We start from the raw sequence: 25,274 nt of genomic DNA, 5'->3' as shown, positions 1-25,274 counted from the left end.
TACTCTTTGGTCATTAAAGTCTGCTTAGACATTTACTTTTAGAGAAAATGTTGGAATAACAATTAGGGATATTTTTTAATCTTCTAGTTATTTTTTCCCCTCACATAATAGACACAAATTGATTTCTCAATTAGCTGACTACATCTAAGATTTGCTGGCATGGCCTGGAAGAAGGTTACATGTATATACTTCAAGACATCTTTTAACATACATCTGAGTTTGAACTTCACTGGAAAAAACTTCCTTCTTTCACCCTCCCCCCTATCTTGCTTTATAATTGCAGACACAAGTAATTTGAAGATATAATATGATAATAGCAGATGACTTCTGTTAACAGAGTATGCTGAGAAACCCGGACATACCTGAAGTAAACCTGCTACCTAAGAAGTTTGATAAGGCTGTCATTTTTACCATAGAAATAGTTTTCTGCTTGTCATTTTGGAACAATTTTGCAGAATTACTTTTATTTGTTCTTGTTTCCACATGTAGTTAACATGTCTGTGCAATGAAGGAGCAACTCTGTGTCCCATAATGGAATGTTTGTATTACCAAAGTAGCATTCCTAAGTTGCTTTGTATGTTGAATCATGGTACGTGATCAGTTCTAGCAGAAATAAGTGGGTTTATAATCTGAGCACGTAGAGGGCGATAGCCATTCTTCCTTTCCTTCTGTGATCTCTTTTAAAGTTTTGTTAGATGTTCCTGCTGCTTTATATGACTTCTCCTCAAATGTTAAGAAACTGGTAGTTTCATTTGAACTGACATTCTCTCATCAAAGATAAAGGAGCCTGGATGCATGGATGTTCCGTTTTAACCAGCAGTTATCATAAGTAGCTGCGGTTTTCTTTACTTTTATATGAGCTCCATGGCATGTGGCCCACTTCGTGTAAACATTGTGTCCTTTATTTCTCCAAATCCTCAGGTATATTCAGAGAGACACTAAGTAAAAGAGGAGTTCGGGTTATAACAGGCTTAGGAAAGTATTTCCGACAAGTAGACAAGAACAGAAATGGTTTTCTCTCTCAGGCAGCCTTTAAAGAAGCTCTGAAAGTGTTCCATTTGGAAATGCCTGAAGGGGTAAGTCTAGCTGAAACTGTAATCATGGATATTATCTTACTTTAATTTATGGAATCACTTCTTTTCTTTGCTTAAATCTATAGTTTAATAGCTGGTTTTTGCAAGATGGTTTTGGGTTTGGGTTTTTTCCCCCCTTGTGGTATATTGGCATTTATGCTTTCAGGTCTATGAGAAATTCTTAAAAATAAAAGAAATTCAAACACGTGCAAACTTTTTGCATCATGAAGAAGCAATCCATTTTTTTTCTTTTTTGGCCTTCTAAAAATAATTTAGATGATGCTATTTGCTTATCTTTTTTCCTTGTTTTAGGTATTATGTTTTAAAAATAGCACACAGCTATCAGAACTGTAAATAATGTGAATTATGGTCATCAGTGACTGATGAGGACTTACATTATTTGAAAAATCTTTGAGTCATTTTGGATTTGGAAGTTGGGTTTTTTTGTGAGAATACTGTAATTTCCTATTATAGCAATTGTTTTATTCTAAGGCAGACATAGTGAAGAACTTTGGCAAAATATTTTTAAATTGCAGGACTTTGAATCCTTATGGCTTATTCTTGATGATAGCAAGAGTGATAAGGTCAACTATGGAGAATTTACTCGTGCTGTGTTTGGAGAAATGAATGAATATAGGAAAGCATTTGTAAGAAAAGTAAGTTTTGTTGCAGATATTCCAAGTGTAGATATTTTGCAGTCTAACTTTGGAGTTACTTATTTGTCATATTCTGGTTGTTGCTTTTTGTTGTTTTTCTTAAATTGTGCATCTGGTAATTGACTTTTTACACTTTCAGATCAGTTTAGTAAAATAAACGCAAATTGGAGGACTGCATGCTGTTCCAATGTTGAATTAGTTAATTTTAAACTCTAGAATTAATTCCTTTATTATTTCGAGTTTATGCGTATGTGTGTTATTCTTACAGTTCAGTCCAGTGTATAAAGCATCTGGCACCCTGAGACTATCTCTTCCAGAAGTCTGTTTCCTTATTTTGGCAGGTCACTATATCTGCGTGCAGATTTTTTTCCCTTGGTGTCTGAAATAGGAGACAATAATACTTGCCTCCTTTGAGACCTACAATTAGAGTCGTCATATTTGTGAGACTTCTTCTGTTTGAAATTCCATTTGTTATATGTCTCTAATGTAGTGGAGCCGTTTGCAGTATGAAACACTGATTACAAACCAGCCAATAGAGTAGCGACTGGGTATTCAAGATCAAGAAAAAATGACATGTACTTTCATACTTTTAATCACGGAGGATCTGACTCTCCTAGTCTTATGTATCGAGCATGTGTATTTGAGTAAACTGAAATGAAAGTGAAGCTGCAGTTAGCAGCCCTGAAGAGGCTGTGTTGAGACCTCTGTCAGAATGACACAGGAAATCTTAATACTTGGAGAAGGCAGAAGGGAAGTGGCTTAACTTCTGATTCTAAGGTTGAGCTAGAAATTTTGGAGAGAAGACAATTTTTCTTTTGAGTTGGTGAGGGCACTACATTTGATGTGAAAGCTGTTGAGATAAAATAATCATGAAACTCCATAATCTAGAATAATTTTCTGGTATCTGGTGCTTTACATAAAATAGGTAAGTTGACATAATCCATTGCACAAGATCTAAAAATATGTGCTAGGTAGTTAAGTATATTTGATCTTTTATGTCTTTACCTTCTTTTTCTTTTTTTCCTTATATGCTTATATGAAACTCTTTTTTCCCTATAGGCTTATATGAAACTAGATTTCAGCAAAACTGGGAGTGTGCCTATGGTAGATATCAGGAAATGTTACTGTGCAAAGAAACATCCTCTAGTGTTGGCAGGTAATTCACATGAAAAAAAAATAAATCAAAAAAATCTGTAACTACTGAAGTAATCCTGTTAGGAGAGCTACCAGATCCAGAAACTGGTTGCAAATACAAACTGTTTTCCTATTGGCTTAGACTTGAGCTGTTAAGGAGACCTTTTTTTCCTCTGACGACCTATAATGTGTTTATCTGGAATATGACTATAAATAGTAATGGAGTTCATATACACAATTTTAATACTTGCTTTTTATCAAGCTGCAAATACTGCATATATGCAGAGTAGTTCCTTTCCCTACCTGTGTAGGACTACATTTAAGCAGTTATTTCTCAGGTTTGGCGTGCAAGTTATCAGTGACACATTTGATATTAGTAATTTTCACTTAGGAGGATTACTCTCATTTTCATATTACTGTTTTCCGTCAAAATATGCAAGGTTTCCAACTGACACTGAATGTACTCAGCACTTGAAGTTCCTTCTGAATAAATTATTCATTTATTTCTGGGACAGGATTGTCATCCTTTACGGAGGAAATGTTGGTATCTTCATTATTTTTTCAGGATTCTCAAAAATGTTTAAACTCTGCCATGAAAAAATAGGAGTTTAAATATTTGTATGTCAGTTTCTAAAATAACATCTCCATGTACTAAACTAGTCATTGTGAAAGTCTCCCTAGTGACCTGACCCTTTGTTTTACCTATAGGAGAGAGGATGGGTTTTGTATTGCCAGTGATTTTAATGGTAACACGTGAAGTCACATGGTGGTATAGGGATATTACACGTGCAATTTTTTCCAATGCTATCATGCTATATTTTTTCCATTTTTTTCTCAATGCTATGAAATCATCTTGCGTATAATCTTTAAGTCACTAGAACACATGCAAATTGCAGAACACTTTTCGAATGCAAACTTGCGTCCTAAGGTTTTCCTAGAGTTCTGAACTTGTATTATATTAATCATGTGCCTTATTACAAATAACTTGTGAATTACCAAAATTTTAGTTTACAAATCCATTATTCAGTTTCTGCAATCATTTGAAGGAAAAAATCTTCCTCATCTCATAATTCATTGAAGTTGACTGTGGCCTCATGTTTCTGTTGATATTTAATGCTATCACGTGCTGTTAAAGTAAGGTGATTTCTGCAGCTGGTATTAAGTGAGCCAATGACTTAATTCTGAAATCAGAATATTGAATTTGTTCAAGAAAAAATTATTTGGAGGCTAAAATTTTAAATTTTCTTGCATGAATTATATAAATGCTCTATATTCACTGATCTTGAAAATGTATTTAATGGAAAAATATACTTTTACAGGCAAAGCTACAGAAGAAGAAATTAAATCGTCATTTCTAGAAACATTAGGAGAGTCCTGCAGCAACCCCAATGAAGTGTCCTATTCTGAGTTCGAAGATTACTATGAAGGATTAAGTATTGGAATCATGGATGATGATGATTTTGTTAATATCTTAAGGAACCCTTGGGGAATTTAGAGCGGAAGATGATAAAAATGAAGAGGAGACATTTTCTAAACAAGGAGTGAGCTAAATAGGGAGGATTTAGTCTTGATGTGAATTTAGTGTCTTAAACTGATTTCAGGGACTGAAAATTTTCGATGCTTTCAGAATAATACATGGCAAATTTCTTAGAGTGTCTGTTGAGCTATGCTAACCACTCCTTTTTAAAATAAATGCTGTTCATTCCTTTTCATTGGAAATAATAAAGGCTGTTCCCCATACCAAAAGGCATCATTTACTTGATATTAAAGTGGCCTATTTTAAAATAAGAGGGAGTTAGAATACTAAAATGCATGCAGGAGTATATGCAAGAGAAAATTTAGTTTATGATGCATTGTGAGAAGCTTTAGATTTGACTGTATAAATTTCAATGGCAGCTTTTCTTCAGAGTTTTCTTCTTATAAAAGTAATGTGTTTATTCTTATAATGTTCTTTTGTCTCATTTCTTGTTTCTTATGCTGGTACTTAGCTTGAAAGCAAGCAGGTCATCCTTTTCCAATTTTTAGGATGTCTGCAGTACTGAAAGCACAGAGATGTTCACACCAATTAGTCCTTTGGCCTGTGGACCATCTTGACTGATCTTATTTTTTTTCATCTTGGTCAGGCATCTGAAGCTGGGCATTGAATCCCGAAGGTTTTAATAAGCACACATATATTTTTTAATACACTTCTTCTTTTCCTATATTTTGCTAAGTGGTTTTCAAAACAAATAATTTATATTTAAATATCTGATTTCTTTGTGTTCTATTGCTGTGATTTTTTTTTTTTTACTAAAATTTAGCAATGATATCCTTTGTCAAACTGATATATAGCATTTCTTATCTACTCTGAAGGTATAAAACAGAAAAGTGTAAAAAAAACCCCACCACAACCACATCTGTCACAACAAAAATTAAACCATGAATTAAAATATTCCTTGCTACTTCAAATATTCAGCCAGATACGCTTGTCAATGTAATACATCTTGTTAATTCTGTAAAATTATTTGTGTTAAGAAATAGAAAATGTATTATTAATTAGAGAGAGAGAGAGCGTGCCTTTGGTTTCAATATACCTGTCATTAAAATTAACTGTATGTTGAACTGCATTTCTTAAGCCTATGCAATTAAAATATATTAGTTTCCTCTGTGCTTATCTGCCTGGTTTTGAATTTATAGTCTGTGGTTAACAGAACCTTCCTCTGAGATGGAATTTGTTTCCTAGGAATTTAAGGGCAGTGCTGAAAAAGGAATGCTGAAATGAGGGACTTTGGTCCCTCTGTGGCTGACTGGTTTATTCTAGATATAGCACTTTCTTGTTCTAGTAGCTTGTGCGTTGTCATGTTTTGATTGTTTGTACCCTGTCCTCAATTGTAACTAGAACTGCAGTTTCTGCTCTGAATCCTCAAATGAGGGATTTGGGGAGTTTCTTTTGGGGCTGAAAAGTCTGTATGTATTAGTTTACAGAGAAAGGCAAATTCTGTCAATGCTTATTCTAAGCAAGAATTCTGATGTGACTGATTACAATTTTCTTACTCCCCATCCCTGCTGGAATTTCTCTTGCTGGAAAGATTTTGTTCATTACTGTTCTCGGAATTGGTGATTCTGAGAAGGGCAACTTCAGCTGGTTTTACAGGGATCTGCTCGTTAATGTGTTTGAATAACTGAAAAATACCAAGTGGCATTTTTATTAGTTTTTCAAAGAATCGCCTGCTCGATTTAGACTTCTTCACTTAGGTGAGTTGTACCAATATTATAAAATTGTAGCTCAATTTAATAAATGTGGAAGTGATTGTGAAATGAGGTATTGACATATTTCTTTTTGCAATGCTTAATTTTTTTGTGATGCTTTTAGGAAGGTCATTCCACATTATCCTATGGAATGGAAATATTGATGACAAGTGGATGTATCCTTAATGGGCCTGCTTATCAGCAGAAGCTGTATAGGTCACATCTGCTGCAAATTAAGCGTTCTTTATTTTGTTCTTAGCACTAAAATGAGGTGCTGTTACAAGAACATTATAGCTTTGGTAGTCATGTATTATTTTTTTTTCTTAATCTGAAGACAGATCCGTAACAGGGTAATCTATGGTAAATTCTAAAGGTCAGAAATTGCCTGAAAATAAAGTAGGTACTCTGATAATTATGTAAAACCTGCTAGGTATATAATTTCTATTAACTACAATGTCAGTTTTGCATCAGTGGCTGCCTCAAAACATCAGGTGTGATGTCTATGGTGAATTTTTAATGTAGTTCACGAAAGTCACTTTCCATCTGCCCACTGGTTTTCATTGTCTAAAATTAAGCTGGTGACAATTCAACCCAACTTCTACCCAAGGCTGGCCCACCATGCTTACAGTTAGTAGAAAAATGCAGAAACTGTATTCAAACCAGGGACTGTGGTGTCTTTCATTTCATTAACAGTCATCTCAATGCCCTGATTAATTGCATTCTGATTTGCTCTTATTTACTTGCAAACATCTGATGAACCTGAATCCTCCTCTTTGATCAATGCTTTGTAGCTTTAAAACTTTCTGGAGGTGTCTGCTGGGGCTTTCTGCCTTTTATATGTGTTTCAGACAAAATTTTTCTACACTTGCTACCTTTCTCAGAATTGCCCATGTTTTCTAAATTGGGACGTGTTCGAAGAAGTGGTGTTCTCGGAGAAGCTGGCTGGCTTCTTTCCTGAAACTCGTTGCTTAATAAAACTAGTTGTCTTCATGCCACCCTGATTTACGCTTCGGCTAAAAAGTCTTAGCAACCTGCCGTAATTGAGAACATCAGAAGCGCATTATGCGGCAAACATATTTTGTCCTATTAGATGCGCGCGCTCCCAGAAGGCAAGTGGAAGTTAACGAAGTGATGTAACTCCTCAATTCTCAAGGTCTATGACCACTTCATCAAATGAATATGCACTTGCAATGTTAGCTGGAATGTTTAAGAGCATTTTTAAAAAGCAAAACACAGGCACATGCGAGAACTGTCAGTAGCTTCACTTTGTCAGCCTTAATGGACTGTGGGATCCTCACCTGGGATAGCTTTGTTGCTGAGCGGAGGTGTTCTCACTGATTCACACCCACAAACTCATTTCTTTTCCCTAAAAGTCACTGCCCGCTGACCAAATTTTGTGGGTCTTTTGGGGCCAGAAACCCCAAAAGATTAAAAATGTATCTACCGCTCTGTGTTTGTATGGAGGTGCTGGTTAGGTTTGGGGGTTTTTGGTCTTGTGGGTATTTTGGGGTTTGGTTATTTGGTTTGGTGGTGGTTTGGGGTTTTGGGGTTTTTTTTTTTGAGCGTGCTTTCTCTAGATAGTAAAAGGAAAAGCCTAGAACTGGTTTCTTATGTGCTGGTCTGTTAAGTCCATAGAAAAACAAAGCAGATAAGTTTCTGTGGCAGAAAAAGGGAAGGTAGAAAATCACACACTTTTTTTCTGTATATTAGTCTAATAATTTATCCTTCCTCTCCTTCATACTCAGCAATTCAGAGACCGAGATAATCCTGTGCTTGCTTTTCATGTTGATAACCATCTTGTCTTTGAGAAGCTGAGTCAGAAGGACTTTCTGGTAATCATGAGGCACCTCTGGTGATGAAAGAGGCAAGCAGTATTTCCTTTCAGACCCATTTAGGTTATTTTTTCCGCAGAGAACATTTCAAAATATTAACCGAACTGGAAGGTACTTAGAAAAGAAATGTGTTAAGATGGTACCTACATGATGACCTGATGAAATACTTTGTTTTGTGGCTCCTGTACTTCTGTTGCACTCCTTTTTGATTGTGGGGAAGTAGAGGCTTAACGATGATAGAGAGAAAGTGCACTTCTGTGATAAACAGATCTGTTTGGGGTTTTTTCCCCTCTGGTTTCTTAATGTTTACTATAGCATCTGTCTTGTTTACCTGGAATTTATAGTATCTGGGTACCTGTTTTCTGGCTTTTTTTCTCCTCACTCATTTGTTACAGTTTGGATGGAATTAATTGGATTTGTGCGTGGAAACTTCTGTGTTTATTGCTACTGGCAGAATTTTCTGTGTCCAGCATCCCCAGAGAAGCAGCTTCAAAATAAGAAAAGTAATAGCCATTTCTCTGTGGTTTGTTTTTTTGCAGGCTGCGTTCTCATGAAAGATGTTTAATATTTTAGGATCTTTTGCTGGCTTGTGTATTTTTTAGCTCGTGTCTTCTGAGCTTTTGCTGTCATTTTCCCCTCCCAGTTTTAGGAGCAAAGAGGAACCTGAGAGACTCTGGAAAAGGTAGAAGAGATGGTATTTGGAAGATGTGCCGTCTAGGTATCTAACTAATGAAGATTCTCCCTGTAGAAGCCTGACACTGCTTTTGAAGCGCCCTTTTGAGTCGTCTCAAAGAACCTCTTTGGCGGACTCCTTCCAAGCAGACAAAGACCTGAGAGGTTCTCCTCTTCGACAGCCGAGGTCAGCCCACGGCCCCCCCCAAGCCCTGGTGAGAAGGGCTCACCTCGCGGCTGGGAGAGGACGAAGGTCCTCCCGATGTCTGCGGGCTCTTCGATAACCCCCGCAACCCTGGGCTCCGTTCATAACCCTTGTTGGGAGAAGCTTGCGGGAAGGAGACTTCTGGCAGACGTTTAGCTACCTACCAACGTGCCAAGCTAGAACACAAGGACTGTCCGTCCCTCTGGTGGAAAAGCTGCTCTTTATGGCAACTTTCCGAAATGTCAGCCACTTGGTACCGTCTAGCTGCAGGCAAGTGTAATGGAGAGGGCAGAGGCTGGACAGAGATGGACTAGAGAGAAGGCATGAAGAAAGGACAGGCAGAAGACATAAAATGGTAGCACTTAAGGGGGAGATGAAAAAGTAGGGGATGCCAAAAAATGCCTTTGCAGCAGGGATTTGTGGGGCTTCTTCCCTGTCTTTTACCCATCTTTCTATTTTATGCTGCATCTTGTATTTGGTTGTAAGTTGGGAGTGAAACTTGGCAGGAACTGATTAATTCAGGTTCAAAAGGGCTCTGTTCCAAGGGCAGCTCCTGGTGCTCCCGTGTCCTGTTTTTCTCTCTCCTGTTTCTAGGGTGGTTGTTGGTAATTCTGCTCGTGTTCTGATTTTGAGAGTTCTGGCCAAGGCCCTCACAAAACTCACTTTGGGAGGAGCATGCCATGGACAATACCCGCTTTACACTGCTTTACGCTTCACGTGGGGAAACCCCAGGTTGTTAAAGGGAAGCACAGGTTAAAAACAGCGGAAACTAAAATAGCAGCTTTAGGGGTGTATCTTAAAGCGATATTCCCTTTTCTTACAACCTCTGTCAAGTAAGTGAACACTTAATGACTCCTATGACTAATTCTGGGATCCTATGATTTGTCTTGGCAATAATTAAATGCTGCACTCACACTGGTAAAATTATTCCCCTGAAGTCATTTCTTTTGACAACAGTATTTGCCTCGCAGATGCTCGTGATCAGCCGCAGGTTTCAGTTGTGAATACCGCAGTTGTTTTCATCCACTAGATGTTCTCGAATTCTTCTCCTTTCTCAGTGTTTCGTGACCAGAGGGAACAGCAACAGATGTCAAACCAGTGCTGCAATTTAACTTTTGGTTTTTTCCTTTAAAGCCAGCATTTTGGCAGTGCCCAATATAGCGACACTGTTTAAACCAAGTTATAATATTCTGCTTTTTATGGGTTTAATATGCTTTTGAGAAATATCTGTTCTAGAGATTATTGTTGCATAGACCCGTGTAACCATAGGGAAATAAGCACTCGGAAAAGTTAGTTTGTTTATTTATTAAAACCAAGACAGCGAGAAGGGAATCGGTTGTCGGTGCCAGATAATTAACTTTCCATATTCCTTGTGTTTCTTTTCCAATACCTTAGTCCTTCTTTCAGACTACGTGATTTCCAAGTGCTCTTTCCAATTTTATCTTGATATGTCTCCAAACTCTTTTCTTTTGGGAGCATCCTTCTTGGAAACGAGCTTCTTCAGTAACAGCCATAATGCTAAGGACTTTTCTGAAATAAATCAAAATATGAAGTAACATCTCACAACAAAAATCCCTGGGGGGAGAGGATGGGAGACGGGGCTGATACAAGCAAACAGTAGCTATGATGACATCACTACTCATTAGTATTTTTTGTTCATTCATATCTTTTGACTCTTCCTCCTGGAATGCCAGCCTTGAAGAAAAGCCTACCCAGTACTATAGGTCAGTTTAAATACTCTTCCTTCACATACCATCAGAAGAAATCACTATCAAGATTTCACGAGGTTGTCTACTCCGTTATCCTATGTTACCTGGAAAAAACAGTGTGTGTGCCGCCTTCTCACCTGTGATGGAGACTCCACCATATTCCCAGGTAACCTGTTCTATCGCTTCAGGGCGCTTCATGTTAGAAGAAGTTCCCCGCTGATTAACCTGAATCTTTCTTGCTACAATTTAAGCCGATTACTGTTTCCGCTATCCCATCCTTTCCTTATGCAACAGCTTTGAAAACTATTACGACATCCCCTTTGATCTGAAGTCTGCTAAATATGACTGTTTAGGAAAATTACGTTAACTGGACGTGTTTAGTCCATTCTCATTATTCTCCTGAAGTGACAGTTGGTGCCTTTCTTGTGCTGAATGCAATGCCCCGCGCTAGGCACATGCTCTGGTCAAGGTCTTGCCGGTGAGGTACTTGGCTTACGGATTTTATTTGTCAGCGTGTGTCTCTCCTCAGCATCAACCTGATGTTATAAGTATTGCTGAGGTTGTGATAAGTTTTAACCCACAAATTGTCTTCACGAGAACTGCTTTTTCTTGCAGCATTTCACTTGAGGAACGGTGAAGTTCTGCCACGCTATGAGATATGGGGAGATGTTCATGGGGGAAAACCTGGCCCTGAGTGTCTCAGTTTCATGGGAGCTTTGTGCTTACGCTGCTTTTCAGGTTGCCAACATGCTTTCATCAGCTTTACCTGAGACTAGAAGAGTTATTTCTCCTTCCTAGTTTTGCTTCATAGGATATATGTCAGTGGAATCGTATAATGGAAATGGAAAATAAAGACGACCAACACAATTAATTTTAATTTTTAATTAATTAATTATTTTTTTTAGAGCAGAAGGGAGGCTAAAGGGAATCTGAACCAAAACGTAAGGTGTTTAACAGCAGCTCTTTTCAGATGCTGTATGTAAATGGTCTCTTATACAATTAATAAATGTAATATAATAACATATGCAGGCGCTTATTAGAGTGGGGTTTATTATTGCTTATTTTTGATGTCATAGGGAAAATCTTTGTCTCAGCTGAAACGCATCATTATTTGATTTTGATATGGGTGCTAATCCCTGCTACTGTCTGATGCGTAGAAGTGCAGGGAGATCACCTTCAGTCTACAGTTACTTTACTGTCATTCCCAAGGCAAAGCTTGCTTCTCTTCAACAACGTTCAAGATGTAGGACTTCTTTTCTGCTGCTCTGTTTTTCCGTCTTTTACTTAAATTAGGCTGTCTCTAACCTGGTGAACTGAAAGGTTTTGTTTGGTAAATATAGTGAAAGAACCCTATTACCAGGTTAGCTATTTCTTCAGCCCCCTCGTTCACTTACTGCTGTATTAATTTCTGCAGTGCCTTCCCCCTCCTCCTCAGTGAATTAACTACCATGAATAATACATAAAATTATGAACTGCCTTTCACCCCGAAGGAGCAGACCACAAGGATGCTTTAGACACTAGTCAGGATTATATCAAGATTACCAGCTTGTTAGTATTCTTGCCTTAATCGCATTTTTCTTTCACTAAAATGAAAGGAGTAGTAAAAACAGTAGCCATATTAGTTCCAAATACTCATGGACTTCAAACTGTTCCTTTGCACTTTTACTTCAAAGACAGTCTTTTTGATAACGTGTTAGATTGAATTGTGCTCTTGGGCTGTAGAGAGCGTTTGATGGCAGCAGCTAATGTAGACTGTGTATCTATGAGGAGTTTAAAGGTGGAAAAAGATGGTTCTGACACTTAAAAAACCAACCCAGAATGATAACAACACAGCAGTGCTCAGTTTAGACTGAGTTTTAATTGCCAGTTCCTAATATCTATCCTGATAGAAAATGTTCAGAAGCATCAAACAAAAACTGGCATGGTAGGTGTCAATTTAGGGATCTAATAAAATGCAAGCGGAGGCTGGTGACATATTGCTGTGCTACTGCAAGTGCTTTATGTCAGTTCTGTACTGTGAAGCTGAATGTCCTGTTGCCAGAGGAGGACACGGCGATGCTCTGCCTTTAGGAGAAACAACTGACCGGAGCCTTTTTGCCCGTCTGTATTCTTGAACGTGTTTTGCCTACAGGAAGGATTGGGTGGCTGTAGGATGGGAGCTGACACGTGGAACCTCCTAAGCAATTTTCAAAATTAACGTTAAAAGCCTAAGCCAAGGAGTTATTAAAAAATGTAAATGAACCTGATAAGTAATGGTCTTTTTTTTCCAGGATTAGTGTGATATTCACATTAATTATGGTACTGCTAGATTTTAAACTAGAGCTTCCTTTCCTGGAGGAGGAGTAGCAATCTTTCAGTCACAGTAGTGGGAGAAGCTTAAAGGTACACTGAAGATGGCAGCTCTCTCTCTGCTCTCAGAGCATCTTTTTTTTTTTTTTTTTTTTTTTGCATTTTGTCTTCTACTGTGCCTCTCCTTTTGATGCTGAAACTTTTTGGGCTGGGACATATGTCAGTTACTGTTTCATTAATGTGCTTTCTAGCTTTGAAGTGCCTAAAAACTGAATCATGTGCTTAGCTGGGCACTGTGCAAACTGCTATGTTGGCATATAATCTTTGCCTCAGAAAATGTAAAATCTGAGCTGGAAAAAGTATGGGAGAGAGAAGAGCTGAGGATGGGAGACAGGGAATATTATGTTAACGATACAAGCAGTTAACATTTAACATAACCACAAACATCTCGGGTTGCCTCTTGCTTAACAAATATCAATGATTAGTTGCAGAATGAAAAGTCAGAGCAAATCCTCATCTCTGCATCGGTTAGCAGGAAAGCTAAGGTAGAGCTCTAGATAGGTAAGGGTTTGAAATATTGTGAGGCTTTTCTTTGTTTTGGCAACTCCCAAATAGAAGATCTTTAGAATCCGTTCTCTTTTAGAAAGGTCCTTTGAATCTCCCATGAGATTCTTCTTGGCTGCATAAAGTTTTGTAAAAAAGAATTATTACACGATATGGGAATGCTTCTTCCCTTTTGACAGTCAACGTTTACTAAAGAATATAAAAGGAACGATTGTTGTTGTTGTTGTTTTTGTGTGCGTATTGTTGTTGTTAACCTCCATCTTGAGAAAAAGCAGGTGAGAACCCGAGTGGAATGAAGTGGCAGTAAGGGACTTGCTCGTGCGTGCCTTGCCAGTAGCTGTCTTGCATATTTAAATGGTGTTCCTCGCTACGGCAATGGCAGACTGACTTCTGTCTCTCTGCCAGTCCTGCTAACTGTCGAATTGCGAGCTAAGTAGAAGGGTGAAGGTTCCAAAACTGACACCCTGAATTCCCACCGGAGGCTGCCAGTAAGCTCATACCCACGCTGCGGTGATCTTGAATTGAAAATATCTTCTTAAAAGGGGGTATAAAACTCTCGGGTAAGCTTAGCCTGCGTGCCTTCAAGGTGTAGGGGGACGAAGAAGGTGTTACAGCAACTCAGACTCAAGAAACGGAGCCACGGGTGGTTGTGGCAAGGTCTCGGTTAGTCGCTGTCAGGAGTGTGCGGCTTAACTTTAGGCACCTCTGTTGTGCTGCCACAGTCTTTAGGCTGTCTCCTTATTCTGCAGAAAAAGCAGGGTCTTCCAGACCTTTAGAGGAATGTGTCTTTCTGTTGTTGAGTATGTAAAAGAAATTACCATAGCTAAACTAACTCGCAAAAGTTAGGAGGGTATTCGCTCTTCCTGTGGCACACAGATGTCAAAAATCGATCCTACTGTAGTTTGGCAAATCAGATCGGTCCAGGACCTAACAACCGTCTCTGTTCGGAGTTCCTACTGCCAGAGGTACACAAGACCTTAGGCAAGACTGCTGATGCCCCAAGGGCCCCGTTTTCTCCGGTCCAGACACATCCCTCAGGACGGGAACGTGGCAGGGGTCGGTGTCTGGCTGGCCGTGTTGGACCTGCTTTCCCCGACCCGGGCGCTCAGCAACGGCAGCCCCTGAGCCCACACCTTCCCCCTGTTGCTCCAAATGAGCCCTTTTTGTCCTTTAAGGAAGGCGTAGAGCAACTTAGAGCACTGCAGTTGGAAACAAATTGGGAAAAGATCTCGAGGGTATCTACCAAAAGTTGCCGAAACGTTCACGAGATTAAGGGTGGACGCGGCACGTCCTTTGACGACGAAGCGTAAGTCAATGTGACCGATGTGGTTTCACCCTGCGCTTAAGTATAGAAGCTGACTCGCTCAAAGACACGCGGAGACTCGAGAAATCCACTTGCAGTTTTACAACCTTGTATTATTTTCCTTATGCTGAGACGGGCTACTAACTGAGCGGTAGTTGGGCTGTTTCTGCCAAGACCTCTCTACCTCAGCGTGACCTTGCGCAGCTCTTTCAGGCTCGCTGGCGTCTTGCCTTGAGGACGAAATGCTGACGATGCTACCCGCCATGGATCTGGTATTTCCCATCTGGCTCTCCCCTGTCAGGTAGGGTAATGGCCCGATTTACGGGTTATAGCAGAAATCTATGCCAGCACCTCTAACTTTTGTGAGCAAGATCGAAGCACGAGCAGAGGAGATGCAGTGTTTATCTCTTGAGAATACTGTTCTGTTTCCATGGCAGTAGACAGCTCAGTCCAGATTTGGGCAATCTTGTCTGCAAAGTAGCATGAAAAAAATTAGGAGAGAAAAACTTGACTGCAGCTGAATGGAGGCAGTCAAAATTAATCAAGCTTGCATACACTGAGATTGGGTCTGCTATATGAGCCTGCAGACGCTATGAAGAAACCTCTTTGCTTCCTGCACGGCTGAGGCATCTGATTTAAAATCTGCCTGCGTCAGTCAGTGAGACTCTGCAGGAGACTTCTGCCGCTCGCACTCTAGAAGTTTCCCTTCTGACAGGTAAACTATAACTACTCACATTGGCCCACACCGCCGTCGCAAAACATAATTATTAAACTTGTTACAAAACTATTGTTACAAAAATCTCTTCTACACGCTGGTAGAGTGATCAGTTAAATGGCTGTAGCTTCAAGGATGCCTCAAAGATCATCAGTGCAAACGTCTTCAGAAGATAACCTATTAAAGCAGACCCCTTGCCTTCTTGGATACATGTATTACGATCTTTTACTAAAAATTAATGAAAATCGTGGAGTTTTTTTAGTCACAGAAAGGCGGACAATGATAGATGAGGTAGATTTCCAGTTAAACCCTGGTGGAACGCAGAAACTAGGTGGAACAATGCCAGTCATCTGAAAACCCTTGTGGTCCTTTGAGTGTGTTTTCATTGATTTTGATGGCATGTGAGGGAGGATTTGCTGGCTTCCTCCAATAAATCACCATCATATGTGGGTTATGTATCAGATTTGAACTGATTTTAGAAGATCAGTAAAAGCTGGCATTAAGTGAAACATAATACTGCTTCCAGAAAATTTTAGCAAGTGGACCTATTCTTTTAAAAGCACAGAGTAGCTGTTCAACAACAGTTTGAATATCGATTGAGGTAGTAGATAGACCGTGTACTGGATGATAATATAATTTACCAAAATAAAACTGTAAAGGTCTTTTCCTAACCCCTGCTCCCTGCCCTCCCCCCCGCTACACTCCCCCCCGTCAAATTATGTCCAACTCAATTTGATCGGTTCAGAGACTTAGAAACTAAAGATCGCTTTAAGTTTCTTTGTAAGGCTTGTCCAGTGCCCCTGTAAATTGGCTGTTTCTTAATACAGTCTTTGCCAATGAAATGAAAATGACAGATGTTTCAGAGCAAGCTATGTTATAGATCTGGCTTTTTTTGTTGTGTTTTGTTTTCTTTTCTTTTCTGAAGAGACTGCTAGAATAGATAACAAGGCACTTCTGTTTAGACAGATTTAGTTCTTTCAGGGCATGCTTTTCTGTAGCTGAAGAAAACTATTTGTCCTGCATGTTCTAGGTGATTGTTGATTATTTATATTATGGGAGTGCTTAAGACTTGCAACCAGATGAGGCCCTCATTATGCTGACACGAAGTTTATTATCAATGTGTTGCCCAAAAACTTCAGTCAAAATGAATGAGGTGGATAAAGAATATAAAATTGCAGAAAAGGTGGGAACAGCATTTCCCAAAATCTTCATGACGCTTGTGCTCCTGCGCCAGGAGGCAAGTGGAGGCGAGCTTGTCTCTGCTGGCTCAGATAGCCACGCTGTAGGAGAAGACACGTGGCTTGGGCACTTCCCTATTTTTCCACCTCTCTCTGCTTTCTGATTACAAATGGAAAGATTTACCCTTCTGAACGATGGAAGCTTCTCCCCAAGAGCTGTAACTAGTTTGGAGGTACTGCATTCCTTTCCCTGTCCCTCAGGATTCTGTATGTTTGACTAGGTCATTCCAAGACCTTTTTTTTTTTTTTTTTTTTTTTAGTCTCTGGAAGTATATAGAGCACCTGGAAGAAGCTCAGTCCATGTATTTACGTTCTACTTGAACTGAAGAGAAAACACCCATTGAGGAGCTCAGTACTGTTCTGACCCTTTAATTAGTCTTCTTTACAAAGCCACTATCTCGCTGGCAGGTGGCAGTCCCTCCGAAGTGGTGTCATGTGCTGGCAAGTTATGAATGAGAAAGACACATCACTGACCTTTAACTGGAATTGAAGCAAATTTTCAGGATAGATCAAAAATTCATTTCAACTATTTCAGCATCGGGCACCAAAAAGTGTTAAGTATGGACAGAGCCTGAGGCAGTGCCTCCTTTTATAAGCAGAATGTAATATCCTGTATGTCTTGAAAATGTGCATCCCACAAATGTGAATCAGCACTGACAAAGCTACTTGAATTACAGCAGAAACAGGTGAGTAATCCTTCTTTCCACCACCTTGCATTGCTAATACCTCTGGCATTAGTAACTGGAGGGAGCCAAAGGGCGCCGCGGGCTCACGAATGAAGAAGGCAGTGGCTAGGAGAAGATTCTGGAGTGGCTGACCTTTGGGCAAAGGGTGTGTGGGATCCACTCCTGATTTAGAGGAACAGTGGAATTGGAAGCAGAGGGTGACAGTTTCTAAGGGATTGTCCCCTGTGAGAGCAAATATTTTGGATCTGGGAGTTTATGAGGCTGGTGGGAGGAGGGGATTGATCCGCTTTGCATTATATGTGTGTTCTTGTAGCATCGTGGGCAAACCAGTCCTCCGAGCTGGGGAATTTTCACTTGCTTTATTTATTTTAACCACACGGGAGGCAAGTGCCAGGGCTCCTGGCTGGCTGAGGCTCTGGAGGGCAGTGGGGGCTGGAAATGGATGGGACTGCAGGCCCCCTGTGGTCCCGCTGCCCAAACCTTGCTTTTTCCACCCAAGATGCTTAGTCAATACAATCGCAGTTGAAGGAACGTCTTTTGCTGCAGAGGCAACGCTAAGCAGGTTGCTGAACTCGCACGTGCCAGCGCTAAGGAGAGCTTTGGAAAACAGGGAAAGGTGGCAGGAATTTGGGAGAGGAGCAGAAAAGAGATGGGGAAGATGTCTCTGGGGGGAGCTGGGACATGGAGCAGGACAGGCTTGAGTTCCTCTGTGATGGGGAATCCGAGGGACACCCTGTGGAAGGAGCCCAGCTCCACCTCAGCCCCCAAAAGAGAATCGGCAGATTCTGCGCTGGAACCGCCTGAACCTGGAGCGGTCAACAAAATGGTGTAGCTTGTGGTATTGGAAACTTGTGAAGAGGGAGGTTGCTTTGAAATCTTTGGAGCACCTGTAGGAGGGCTGGAGAACCAAGAAGATAACAAGAACGTACAGGTTGGTGTGCTCCGGTGTCCTAGCTCGGAGCAGAAGGAAACATGAGGATTTCCGAGGGCAAGTGGGACCGTGGGGCTCGGCGCTGGGGCAGGAGCTGTGCGTGACACAGGGCTGCAGCTGGAGTTAACACAAGGTAAAACGGCCCCGTCCCGGCTCTACAGCGAGGTCGCTTCACGCTCCCCTTCCCAACGCCCCTTTCTTTTGAAAAGAGAAGCTTCAAGCCTGTTTTAATGTAAATAAAACTGTACACTTTACCATCCCCTCGCCACCACCAGGGAAGGCAATGACTCAACCATGTCCAATGGGTTGTGCTGTGCATTACTAATTAGGCAATGCAATTAGCGTTCACCTGTTTTTCCTACTGTGTCATGTGCCCTCTCAGGAGACCCCAGTCTTGGGTTTGCTAGTTTTTCTTTCCTTGATAAATACAACATACAAAGAACTTTTCCAGTTTTTCATTTTTCGGTGAGAGATACCACATTCCCCAGCGTTTCACAAAGAATCGAAGGTCGGGGCTTGGGTTAGGCAGACAAACCACACCTGCCTGTATGCAGTGCCTCGTACAGGGGACTCCCGCCTGCTACTCTGGGACCAAGAGTAGACTAATTTCATGACAGTTTTCACATTTTGTCCATCTGTCTTGTCCAATCTTAGTTTTATTTGTATTTTTCTGCAGTAAGACCTTTTTTCACTAATTCTGTGCTATTGATCAAACCAAGCTCGTATTTCAACTGCATTAACTAAAAATGCAATCATGCTTTGGAATTTAAAGATAATGACAACTTTCTGCTGGCTTTGTTTCCAGCCTTGTCCAATTTAACTACACCATGGCTCCTTACAGTTGTATTTCACAGACATTTACTTAATCTAGTAATTCTTTTTTTGCAATTTCAGAATAGGTTTCTGACTTATCATCAATGTACTTCAGTATAATGTGGCTGTCATGGTCTGCAACATCTGTAATGGATTGGTACATGTAATTGTAAATAGTAGAGATGATCATAAATAATAAGGGAGAACAGAAGAAGACACGACAGAAACAAGTAGAAGCTTAATAAAATGTTAATGACAGTGGATATTTAAAATAATTAGTTCATTTACTTAATCATCAAGTAAATTGATATAAATCGATCATATTTTGGCTATGTTGCACTGTCTTCAACTATAATTTTCCATTATAAAATTGATTTTTTGTTTGTTTGTTTCTCAATTACATCATCATATGAAAAGTATGAAACGGTGACCTGCACTAGAAAAACTTCATGGCTTCTGCCTCTTGTGTCCTCCTCAGGAAGACGGATGGCAGCTGGGCAGTTAACCTTCCCAGGGACGCCCTAGTCATCAGGGACAGAGCTCCTCCAGAAGGGGGTTCAGAGCATGACTGTAAGTGGGGTACACTGCCTTTGTCCTTACATTTGTTTTTCTTTTCCACAAGTCCTTTCTTCCATTTGCTCTTTTATTGTTAGGCAGCAGCAGTGACTTTGCATTGCAGTACTCAAGCTTGTAAGAAGAATGACTGCTGATAGTAAGTAAAATGCTGATTTGGCTCTGGTTTCTGGTGGTGGTCTTCACATCTAATTTTATTGCTTTGTTGGTTAAAACGATAACAGAGGACCTTTGCTACGTATCCAGCAGGGAAAATTTGTTGTGCGTTCCTCAGTGTCACTGAGCTCCACAAAGGAAGTTCCAAATCTTGAGCTACAGAAATGTTTCCACTTAACTTACATAAATATGTTTGAGAGTATGTGTAAATAGTTTGGGGGTTTTTTTTTCCATTTTGCAGATATATTTCATGGTAAGACTTACTCAGCAGCCACATTTCTCTCTTACATATGTCTCATGCTTCCACTTTTATTGGAAGCACTGAGGAGTGCAAAAATTCAGGTCAGTCTCTTGTAGTGGGGAAATTAATTCATAAATGTTACTACGGTTGCCTATGTAGAATATTGTCATTCAAGAAAATGTCGGCTCTGGAAAGTCAATGTCTAATATAATTTCATTCTTTATTGAGAAGTCTGCCACATGCTAAAAATACAAGGAAGAGTGACACACAGAGAAATTAATAGCATTATATTTAGTAACAGACATGGTGTAGAATATGGACATTTTGATGTGACTGAAGGACTATTATATTCTGCAAGACACTGTTCCTTTTCTTACCAATTGGAAAAATTATTTCTGTGGCTTATTCTTCCCCATGCAATAAAAAAGCCTGTGTGCTTAAGAAGTCTGAAGCATAAACAGATTTCTCATAACGCATGCCTTTTTTATGGCTTTGGCATTACAGGGTTTGACTGTAAATTTTTTGTTTGTGAGATGCCATCCTTGTTAGTCTTGGGTTTCCTAGGCTGTTGGGTGGTATAAGTGGGGTGGGTTTCTTTGGGGCGGGGGGGGGGGGTGTTGTGTTTGGTTTTGTTGCTGTTTTGGTTTGGGTTTTCTTGTTTGTGGTGGTTTGGTGGGTTTTTTTGTGGAGGCGAGTGCTTGTCTTGAAACTCGAGCACAGCTGTGGACTTGAGCAGACAGCGACAGTTCAGAGGAAGTCCTGATATTCCGTGATGATACAGTTTGTGTCGTGTTTTGGCAGCTACTGCCACCCCATGGTTTTCCATAATGGATGAATGCTGCAGAGCTTTAATACGTTGCATTTCTCCAGAAACCTCTCATAGGACAGAGAAAAGACAATGAATATTCATTTTTGCCTTACTCTCTCCTTCTCTATGGCCCCTTTTCAGAAAAATCCCCTCTGCAAAGAAAAGCAAGTATGGCATGAGCAGCGTTGCTTTCGTTTAGGATGGGTGAGTCCCTTCCACTGGATTTACAACTCTGTAATTGAATATTAATTTTGGCTCCTGGGAGTTTTCACTGACTGATTATATCTGCTTTGGCAGGACATATTTTGCCCTTTTTATTTTATTTTTTTTTAGGAACTTCAAAACATACATCTGGAGAGAGAGTTTGAAACCCATTTCTTAAAGTTGCTGCTGCTTTGGGAGTCTGTGTTTATATCATGGATGCCACATACAGACAGATCTGGGTTAAAGCAATCTGGCCTAAGCACGGTGTCCTCTGAGCATCACTTCTAGCAGAACTTTGCCTTCCCAACGCCAGCAAGTGCCCAGCCGAAGGTTCTGATGCAAAGGGGGACGTTTCAGATACTGTTATTCCACTCGTTACCCTACTTCATGCCAGGAACCCTTGGAGTGGAGGGAGATTTTTCTTTTGAGCAAGCAGCAAGCCGGATCACCTCTCATTTTGTATATCTTCTCTCTGTGGCTGGAAGCTTCTTTCCTTTTGACCAACCCGGCTGAAACCAGGCATCAGTAACATAGGCTGTAGAAAATAACTCGGCTGGCTTGGAGGCAGAGACTTTGACAAGGGCATTGGGCTCCCTTGTATATTGTCGGGGACTCTCAATTTCCACCCCCCCCGCCTCCCCCAACCTCCAACGTTGAAGTATACCCAGTATGACGTGTACCCACCACACCGTATCTGTTGGGGTTTTTTTCCAGCTGGCATAAAAGTTGGATCCCCTCTCCCCGAGCCCTCCCACCCTGACCCCCCCCCCCCAGGCCGGGGGGTCTCCCAGTTGCCAACCTGTGCCAGACCTGGCTCCGAGGGGCTCCCTGGGAGCTGGGGGTACTCCTCACCAGCACCCTGCGGATCTCCTGTGGGTGCTGGGTGACATGGGTGCTGCAGGCACCCACCTGCCCAGGGCAGGACCCTCTCCTGGGGGGCTGAGCAGCCCCTCTCCGCAGTCGCATGGAGCCTGCATTCCTCCAAAAACCCAGCTAGCCCCAGCTCTGCCCCATTCCCGCCTGTTTTCCTTAAATGAACCAAATTGACCCGGAGCAAGAGCAGAGGCGGTGGTTTTGCCTTTTTTTTTTTTTTTTTTTTTTTTTTTTTTTTTTTTTTTTTTTTTTTTTTTTCCCAGGGAGATGTGGTATTTGTTTTTGCTCTCGCCACCCTCAGCGCCCCCTCCCCCCCCCACCCCAGGGCTGGGGGGGGATACGGAGGGACGGCTCCCCCCGCCCCGGGGAGGAGCTTCAGCCCCAATTGAGGTGGGTTTTGGGTTGGTTTTGGTTTTTATTTTTTTTTCACCTTTGGGTTCGTTTTCCCGAAGAAGCGCTGGGAGCCCGGCAGCACCGGGTCCCCGAGGTGCCCCGACCCCACCGCCCATGGCTCTGCTTGCCCGCCCGAGATGCTCGTTCGCCGTCCCGCTGGGGAAAAACTGGCTTTGCCTTGTAAAATGAAGAGAGCGGGGGCTCCGAGCGGGGGGCGGGAGCCGCTTTTACGCTTTTCGGTGTGGAGCATGGAGGGAGGTAAAACAGCTACCTGAAGGAGGAAAAAAAACCCAAACACGAAAAAAACAAAAAAATCCCAAACGACCAAAAACCTAGAAGAAAAAAAAAAAAAAAAGCCAACAAGTAGTTCTCGCCCGGCGGGGAGGCACGGGCAGCGGCGGGGATTCGGCGTCCGCCGCCGAGCATCAACCGGAGCCCGCCGGGGAAGAGGAGCCGCTCGCTTTCCTCCGGTAAAGGTAACGGAGGGGAGGAAGAAGAGGAAGAAGAGGGGCTGGAGGGATTGGGGGGGGGCACGGAGAAACCCCCAGCTGCACGCTCGTCTGGATGATTTGTCCGAGAAAGTCGGGAGCTCAGCTTTTCCCAGGGTGTGCCCGCTGCCGGAGCTTACTGGGGGGGGGGGGCTTGGTATTTCTTCCCCCAAAAGCAATCCCTCCCAAAATAGGGAGGGGGTGGCGGGGGCGACGAAGAGACAAACCCCTAACCCTTCTTTTATTTTTATTTTTTTTTTTTTTTATTATTATCCCCCTCGTTAAGCTGTTAGGCTAATAAAAGATAGATGCCCATTAAATAATTAACCGCACACTTTCTATTCCATCAGCTCGGTTCACGCAGCCCCACGAGGGAGAAAGGAGGCGGGGGGGGGGGGGGAAGCAGCAGTGCCATTTCGGTAGCCTGCTTTCAGGGGAAGCGGGGGGGCTAGGGCAGGCAGTGATGGTGGGGAATAGCCCCCCCCCCATCTCCCCTCAGTGATGCTTTGGGGGGGGGGGGGGGCTTCTCCTCTATTTCTTCTTTTTCTTTGCGTTTAAGGTAGAAGCTCGTCCCCCACGGAGCTGCCCACCACCGGTGTGTGTACCCCCCCCAACCCCCCCAACACCACCATCCCCGTTGCCGCCTCCCACACCCTCCCCAGTCATGTCCCACCCGGAGCGATGGGGAAGCTCGAGGACAACGAGAGGGTGATCCTCAACGTGGGGGGCACGCGGCACGAGACCTACCGCAGCACCCTGAAGACCCTGCCGGGGACCCGCTTGGCCTTACTCGCCTGCGAGTCCCAGAGCGAGTCCCCGGGCGGTGAAGAACCACCCCTGCCGCCCCCCAACCCACCTCCACCCGCGGGGGGCTGCCCAGAGCCCGGCACCGGCTGTAGCCCCCGGGGCAGCGGGGGTACCAGCGAGTTTTTCTTTGACCGGCACCCGGGGGTCTTCGCCTATGTGCTCAACTACTACCGTACCGGCAAACTGCACTGCCCCGCCGATGTCTGCGGGCCCCTCTTCGAAGAGGAGCTGGCTTTTTGGGGCATCGACGAGACCGACGTGGAGCCCTGCTGCTGGATGACCTACCGCCAGCACCGCGACGCCGAAGAGGCCCTCGACATCTTCGAGGCTCCCGACCTGCTGACGGGCGAACCGCCCCCCGACGGCGACGACGACGACCTGGCCGCCAAAAGGTTGGGCATCGAGGATGTGGGGGCCACCACCGAGGGCAAGGGTGGGCGCTGGCGGCGGCTGCAGCCCCGTGTCTGGGCGCTCTTCGAGGATCCCTACTCCTCACGGGCCGCCAGGGTAAGCGCCGACGGACGGACGGATGGCGATCCCACCCTGGGGGGAGGCCGGGGGGCTGCCAGGGGTGAGCACGCCATGGTCCCCTTGCCCTTGGGGCGTCAAAGGGGAAGGTCGCCCCGGTTGGGGTGGGCGTGCGGAGGCGATGACGCTTCTTCGGTGGGCCGCCGCGTGGAGGGGTGATGTCGGTTCCCCGTGGGGTGGTGGTGAGTCTCCCCTCTGCATCCACGGGCAGCGTGGGGGGTCCCACCGTGCTGGCGTCCCCCGTGGAAGCGTACGCGGGGTGAGGTGGGAGCCGTGCCCCGGGGAGTCTGTGAGGGGGGCCACGCTCACCGTCCCAGGCAAGGGGGGGGGATGCTTTTCTGCGTGGGTGTGGGCAGACACGGCCCCGAGGTGCCCTCGTCCTTTCTGAGCACCTAACACGGAGGTGCCTTTGGGGCTGGGGCAGGTGGTCCCACCGGGAGGGCATCACTGGGGGGGGGTCTCGGGTTTGGGGTGAGGAGGTGCCGAGGATGCAGGCAAGCGACCTCAGCCCTGTCCCAGCTTCGCTCTGTCTGCGCCAGGAGGTGATCCGAGTTCCACAAAGTAAGTGTGACGGGGGGGGGGGGGGGGTGTGTGCGTGTCACCCTGGTTCTCCCTCCATTGATTTCTCAGGGTGACCCTTTACCGGCTCCGTGGCTGAGGGTACGGGCACAAGGCACTAAACGATCGTAGTAAGTTTCCATTATTTAGATTGGGGCTTTAGATTTTGATGCCGACTACTTTCTACTTTGACGATTTGGACTTTAGTTCCGTCTTTTAGTTGCTGTCGTCAGTGGCGATGCCGGTTTGCTTTCTAACCCAGGGCTTTGGAGCAAACAAACGGTTGTAATTCCTTTGAGAGAAAGATACAGCGGTGCCTCAGATTTAACAACGAGAAAAGCAACCACCAGCAAATCCTCCCTGCAATACAACAAAAAGAACTTGTAATTGGAAACGTTTTATTATAAAATGGTAGGAAGTGTTTTGCAGCATATTTCACAGGATTCCTGTGAAGTATTCAGAGCTAAGCCTCGTTCTGCAGAAAGGGCAGTTACGGTGGCTGTCATCTCCTGATCCCGATTTCGCTGGCAACCTCACAGATGTGACCCTGAGCGTGTGGTTAAGTGAATTCCTGATTTGTGCCCTATGGCCTGATGC

General features: G+C 43.1%; 2 protein-coding genes across 11 annotated transcripts in view; both read left to right on the top strand.

The window, feature by feature from the left end:
* Nucleotides 1-5,474, top strand: part of CAPS2 (calcyphosine 2) — a 31,121-nt gene extending 25,647 nt beyond the window's left edge. For all 4 annotated transcript variants that reach the window (XM_049792042.1, XM_049792041.1, XM_049792040.1 and 1 more), the window contains 4 exons: nt 922-1,076; nt 1,610-1,729; nt 2,789-2,885; nt 4,183-5,474. In XM_049792042.1, the coding sequence (XP_049647999.1) occupies nt 922-1,076; nt 1,610-1,729; nt 2,789-2,885; nt 4,183-4,358 (548 nt within the window). In that variant the 3' untranslated portion in view covers nt 4,359-5,474. The remainder of the gene's footprint in view (nt 1-921; nt 1,077-1,609; nt 1,730-2,788; nt 2,886-4,182) is intronic.
* A 16,853-nt stretch (nt 5,475-22,327) lies between these two features.
* KCNC2 (potassium voltage-gated channel subfamily C member 2) overlaps nt 22,328-25,274 on the top strand; it is a 103,220-nt gene continuing 100,273 nt past the window's right edge. For 6 of the 7 annotated variants that reach the window (XM_049792038.1, XM_049792035.1, XM_049792039.1 and 3 more), the window contains exons 1-2: nt 22,328-22,766; nt 23,344-24,098. In XM_049792038.1, the coding sequence (XP_049647995.1) occupies nt 23,466-24,098 (633 nt within the window). In that variant the 5' untranslated portion in view covers nt 22,328-22,766; nt 23,344-23,465. The remainder of the gene's footprint in view (nt 22,767-23,343; nt 24,099-25,274) is intronic. The other variant, XM_049792034.1, reaches the window with a different exon arrangement.

Source organism: Accipiter gentilis, chromosome 34 (genome assembly GCF_929443795.1).
Source record: "Accipiter gentilis chromosome 34, bAccGen1.1, whole genome shotgun sequence".
Lineage (NCBI taxonomy): Eukaryota > Metazoa > Chordata > Aves > Accipitriformes > Accipitridae > Astur > Astur gentilis.
This window is presented reverse-complemented; position numbering and strand designations above follow the sequence as displayed.